At 39.0% G+C, this 6,546-nt stretch overlaps 1 protein-coding gene across 1 annotated transcript; it reads right to left on the bottom strand.

Annotated features, from left to right (window-relative positions):
- Window positions 1-4,436: 4,436 nt before the first annotated feature.
- Window positions 4,437-6,142, bottom strand: LOC146001135 (uncharacterized). Its single transcript, XM_083138425.1, has one exon. It carries the CDS (start codon window positions 6,082-6,084, stop codon window positions 4,849-4,851), a length of 1,236 nt encoding a protein of 411 aa, XP_082994551.1. The 5' UTR covers window positions 6,085-6,142; the 3' UTR covers window positions 4,437-4,848.
- Window positions 6,143-6,546: the final 404 nt, after the last annotated feature.

Genomic DNA, 6,546 nt, shown 5'->3' with positions numbered 1-6,546 from the left:
TATTCAATTATTAATTTCAGAGTAAGAATTTTAGATATATTGTGTATCATGTGAGTTCTTCTACACTATCAAAATGAAGGCTGGTGACGTAGATGCATCATGCAATCTCGTGCCGAGTACGTGCTTCTACATCAGGCACTCGAAACTCAAGTTAGAACACTGTAGGACACCTCACTCGTTTGTTTTCCATGCAAAACATTCCTATAGAAAATTTTAAGGAAACATTTCAGGCACATTCAATATTTTCGTGCCAAAACCTACGACAACCTAGTTTTGATTGTCCTCTTTTGTTTTTCATGTCATAAAGCTAATTAATTCTACTGCTTTAAAAACTTGCAAGATTATGTTAACAACTTACCTACTAAATTAACATCAGTATGTGTGGCCATTGAACTTTTGATAGTGTGTAAACGCAGGGCCACAAAACTAGACGGCTGGGCAGAATTGCGCTGGTGCCACATCTGGGAAAAGCAAAGCGAGAGCGGGACAAAAGTCGCTGGTTCCAGCGCACTGTGTGGCAACGTCAACCGGGCTGCGTTGCTTAGTTCGAGCGTCAGACAGACCTCTCTCCGGGGCACTTTTGTATCACCCTTGATCTTTCGAGCAAATACTATCAGTTTGTATCACATGGATTATGAAGATGAACTCTACAACGAGATCTTTCATTCTCTTAGTGTTAATATTCAAGAGCAAGAAACAAGTTAAAGCGGATTTCGTTTTGATGAAATTGTAAAAAAAGTTCATTGATTGAGTCAAAACACTTGCACCTGTAAAAGCATTTATGAGAAAATCAGCAAAAAACAAGGAAGTATATTGCACAACTCCCCTATGGTAAGGAAAGAAAGTAGGGTTATGAACATGGAGGCGATTATACAAGCAAGATTGTATCTGTCGTTTAGCAAGATGTGACGGTCACTGTCTCGTATACGGGAGGTCATTAGTTCGAACTTTTTACCTTACAATCTTGAATAATAACACCACACCAAGTGAATGTTGAGATAGAATCTTCAATAAAAGTCACTTCATTTCCTAAGACCAGCTTTGGCTGAAATCCGTCTTTCCGCCTTATATCGTGGTATAGCAAAGATGGCATAAACACCAAAAATATTCCGTCTTGGAAGTTATTTGCTTTGCATTATAAAACTGTTTACCTTTGGTGCTTATTGTAATAAATATTGCGCTAGACTTAATTGCGTGTTTTCTCTGAACAACACTAACTATTTGATTTGAATGACAGTAAAAGTTATCTAGTTATTCCTACCAATGTTTCTCATTTTCTGAAACAGTGCAAATACAATGGTTGCAATAAACTGCATAGTTCAGTAATTACACCAACACTCCCCTATGATTTGGTTTGGTTTGAGTTGGTGATTTAAGCCCACTTTGTGCACACTAAGGCTAATCGGTACTGAACCTACAGTTTAAAGTTAGATCCGAACCACTATGTGCCTCCACCGGGTATCGAACCCGGAACCCCTTGATTACAAGTCAACGACGCAACCACTGCGCCATCGGGGAGGCTCACACACCCCCTAAGAGAAGTTATAACTTTGTCTATAACAAATTTTAAGTTCTGTTCTTGGATTTCGCTTTGTTTACATTATTTGAATATTGTATATAGGGAGACCATGGCAAAATGTCCCCTTCCCCCGGGGCAAAACGATCATGCGTTTTTTCTGCTCGGTTAAGGTGGCAATTCATCTACTAATTCTTCAGTTGAGATGAAAACTGTTGCTTTTTGTGTTAACAGCAGTTGGGGCACAATGATCCCCTGGAGGGATCATTATATACTTATATATGTATGTACAGTAAACCCTCGTTAACACTAATCCCAAGGGACCGAAAAATCAAAGAGTTCGTGTTATAAAAATTCGTGCTAACCGGGGACTCAAATTTCATTGTTGGAATACAGTTCTATCTACACATTAACCATTTACAATACGTATTATATATGTCATCATAGAAAACAGTACTACAGTAATACAGTAATAAACTTTTAGAAAAAAAGTACTCACAGATCATTTTCTGGTGAAAAACAGTTCAGTATGTGTTGTGATGACACAGATTCCCAGGATGCGGTGATAGCTTTTATTGTAACAAGCACACTCCTACTTGTGGTTTGAGTCTTCTACGTTTTAAAGAATAGAGAAACACATCTGAACACAACTGAATTTGTTGGTTAAATACATATAAGCTTATTGTTGACGCTGTGATGGCGATTGTCGAGAAATTGCACCCAAGTTTTAATCTTTATGTTACTCGTACTGGCTATGTTTTAAAGAATAGAAAAACACCTTTGAACACATTGTGATCTGAATCTGTTGGTTACAATACTGTATAAGTTGATTGTTGACAAGATGATATACAGGGTGGCTCAATAAGTCACTTAACACCCTCAGTACAAGGCCACTGCGGCGCGCAACATGGAAATGGTGATGACCAATCGTTATCAGGCCAAGGGGGAACCACATTGACGCCACCCACACGGTCGGCGGCCATCTTGATGTCCGCCATCTTGAATTCAACTTCAGAATTTTAAATGGGAAGGGGGTCGTGCGACATATCAAAATGGGCTAGAATTTTACGAGAAATGCAATGGTGAAGGTTTTTTCGACGTATCTTTAACCAGTAAAACGTTATGACTGAATTCTTGTACCAATTTGCTCCTTTTCGAGGTGTTAGAAAAATGCCTTAAAATTTGTTTAGCGCTTCGGTAATGCATCGAGATCAAAGTGACGTCTATGGAGAGACGTTCGCATGCCATTGCACATTATTTTAATCGGATACATCCATGAAGAGCTGTGCATTATGAATGGTTGTCGCGAACAATTTACAGTGTGACGCTTCCATTGAATTAAAAGTCCTTCACAGTGACAAGGCTAATGTTTATGTTCATACGGAAGTTCATAAACAGAATATTCGATGATTTTTATCTGATAACTAACTTTGGACAAAAACTGGTTCATAACGTTCCCATAAGTGTTCTGGTGTTCTTCCCTATTGAAAAAAACTCTGTAAAAAGTACCTTCTTCCTTAAGCAAGGATGAAAAAAACTGTTTATTTAACAAATCCAAGTAGCCCTAAGCATTTAAGGTTCCGTTGATGGAAAATTGACTAACCAATCGTGTTCCACACAGCACGCCATACCATTAACTTACCAACACTAACCATTCAGCTTTGATCTGTCGAAAATGAGTTATCAGATAAAAATCATCAAATATTCTGTTTATGAACTTCCGTATGAACATAAACATTAGCCTTGTCACTGTGAAGGACTTTTAATTCAATGGAAGCGTCACACTGTAAATTGTTCGCGACAACCATTCATAATGCACAGCTCTTCATGGATGTATCCGATTAAAATAATGTGCAATGGCATGCGAACGTCTCTTCATAGACGTCACTTTGATCTCGATGCATTACCGAAGCGCTAAACAAATTTTAAGGCATTTTTCTAACACCTCGAAAAGGAGCAAATTGGTACAAGAATTCAGTAATAACGTTTTACTGGTTAAAGATACGTCGAAAAAACCTTCACCATTGCATTTCTCGTGAAATTCTAGCCCATTTTGATATGTCGCACGACCCCCTTCCCATTTAAAATTCTGAAGTTGAATTCAAGATGGCCGCCGACCGTGTGGGTGGCGTCAATGTGGTTCCCCCTTGGCCTGATAACGATTGGTCATCGCCAATTTCAAATTCCATGCCGCAGTGGCCTTGTACTGAGGGTGTTAAGTGACTTATTGAGCCACCCTGTAGATTGTGAGCGATTTCTTACATACCTAGCAGAGGAACGACAGAGGAACAACAGAAAAAAATTATAAAAAACTTTGAAAGTTCGTGTTAAATGAGATCAAATGACATAACGGACTAAAGAAACCGTACGTAATTTGTGGTAACCGAAATTCGCGTTAACCGATAAAACTTTCTATAAGATATAATACGTCCCTGCCGGGATCAACATTTTGTTCCTATTAACCGAGTGTTCGTCTTAAGCAAATTCGTGTTAACGAGGGTTTACTGTATATGCTATTCAACATAATTGACCTGTATTGGAACGACTGACATAATGAGATCGAGGTTACTTTTAACTAAGCAAAATTATAATTACAAATATGTTTTATTTAATCTCTATGGAAATTTCAAATGCGTACAACGATAACAAGCACCTTTAGAAAAATGTTATCTTAATTTGATCTTTAAGTTGCACACACATACAAACTGAAGTACTTATACTTGTTGACTGTGACGTTAAAATTGTTGTAATTCAGTGCCACATAACATCCTGTATCCTCGTAGACAGACAACTCAGTTTATACTGGGTTCTAACGGTCACAGTTTCTAATCTGTGCAACTAATGTAAACCACAGAATGAACACGGACTCTGAAGTATTAATAGATAGAAAAGAAAATCCCAAATTAAAAATAATAATTAATACTACCGTTATTAAACACACAAATTATATTGCTGATATAATTGTCTGTGCTTTAAAGTGAGGTATAGAAAGTTCTATTTACACAGCGAGAAAGTTTGTAAGCTTTTCAAATAATGTTAAACAATTACTTGGACGTTCCACCAAATTGTATAATTTCAATAAAAGCTTTAGAATTGTTACGGCAATGGTGAAGTTATATTGGTTTGATTTTGGTTTTGAAAAAAGTACAAATTGCTGGAATATTTTCTGTATGAATAAAACATCACTTGGTAATTTTCTCAACCACAGAGGATCAAACAAATTCATATTAAAACAGTGTTATTTTTGTAAAGTTTGCACTTTTGATGCCACATAATACCCGCTGTTTATTCTTCCTTGTTTCATTCATTTTGGAATACACAACCTAAATCTTCTATTTAGACACCATAAATAATTCTTCCATAGCGTTCATTACGCGTTCTCTATACTTGGAATCACTTTTGAATGCCTTTAGGGCTGGAACCGATCTATCCAATCTTACGAAGTCATCGAATGCATTTGCAGATGCAACGTCTACCACTCCTTCGATTTCCTTCTGGTCCATGAGTATCATTGGGAGGTAGAGGACCGCACACACGTAGCCTAAGTTCCTGAGTTCTTCGAAGCTCGTCTTCAGAGCGTCTAAAGTGAATTCCGGCAGCTTGACTCCAGCGACAGAGACTGCTTGAGCGAATGCATCGAAATAGACTTTCAACAGTTCCTGTAAGTGTTGATCTCTAACCTGCCGACTTGTCGAAATATGCAGAAACGTGGCGATATCAATTGCAGCCGGACAGTACCTAGTCACCTGGAAATCAACAAACTTCACACTGTCGGTCTGCCCGTTCTTGTTTCGATGGACAAGCATATTTGTGAACCAGAGATCTCCGTGGCAGATTACATTCAAGTACTTGGAGGATGTTTTCACTATGTCCCATACACTGTTCCAAGTTTTCAAGACACTCTGCTCATCTTTTTCGAGAACCATTTTATACTTAGGCACTTCCATGGCAAGGGCTTTGAAGCATCTGTAGCCGGACTCGATCCAATCGTAAGCTGGGTACCCTTCCTTCCTGACGAACTGCCTTTCGGATAAGTCGTACACTTGATCTAGAGGCCTGCCTAGTTTCTTTTCTAGCACTACGGAAGCCGCGTGGAGTCTTCCTAGATGTTCCAAAATCGCGGAACAGTCTTCAAAACACAATGGCTCCTTCCCGTCGGGAATAACGTAACCAGAAGCTATAAGGTTTTCCATTACCAGCAATCCAGGTTGCTTCAAGTAGCAGTCAGTGATTGGTAGTTGAATCGACGGAGCATGACGTTTGAGGTCCGCAACTATCTTTTCGTAGAACTCCACTTCTTTACCAAACACACCCATTTCTTCGGTGAACTTCCTTTGACTTTCTTGCAAGGGAAGGCTCTTCAGAAAAAGATCCAAATATTTCTTCTTCTTCTGGTGAAGAAGCGTTACTGCCAGATTCAGATGGATTCCAAGAAAACCTGTCACGGCTCCCATTGGCTCTAATTTGTAGTCGAGGATTTCGAAGTCTGAGTCTCCTAAAAGCGTTTTCACGCATTTCCTGCAGCCGTCCCCTCCTAGAACATCAACAATCTTCCTAGAGGCATCCATGACGAAAGACTGAAAATTATCTTGTCCTACCTCGGTGCACGGTGTAGAAGATATAAACTTTTGCGTGACTTCACACGATTATTGTGTTTTGTTCTCTTATCGCAGCACATGGGAAACAGACTGGTTGTAAAAGAATGCAACATTTAACAATGAATCTCTGCTTATAGTTTTGACCTTGTCACATTTGCTAGCTTACATGATGGTGTTGTTGCCTTGTGAGCTTGCTTCTGGTTTTTGTTGATATAATCAAGTTATGCAGTTCTGTTAAAGGTCTAGTGTGGAAATTTATTACTAGGATAACTGTTTCATTCAAGGTTAGCTCTTCAGCAGTTAGTAGAACGCATGCATAGGACCAAACAAAGTTTGTAACGGAGGTCATGTAAAGAAAAAGGTAAAGTGCTCCCCTGTGCTATGCACCACACTATGAAGGCGTATGGGCGGTGTGGGGTTAGGGCCCCACAC

Source organism: Lepisma saccharinum, chromosome 17 (assembly GCF_977018435.1).
Source record: "Lepisma saccharinum chromosome 17, izLepSacc3.1, whole genome shotgun sequence".
In the NCBI taxonomy this organism is placed as follows: Eukaryota; Metazoa; Arthropoda; class Insecta; order Zygentoma; family Lepismatidae; genus Lepisma; species Lepisma saccharinum.
This window is presented reverse-complemented; position numbering and strand designations above follow the sequence as displayed.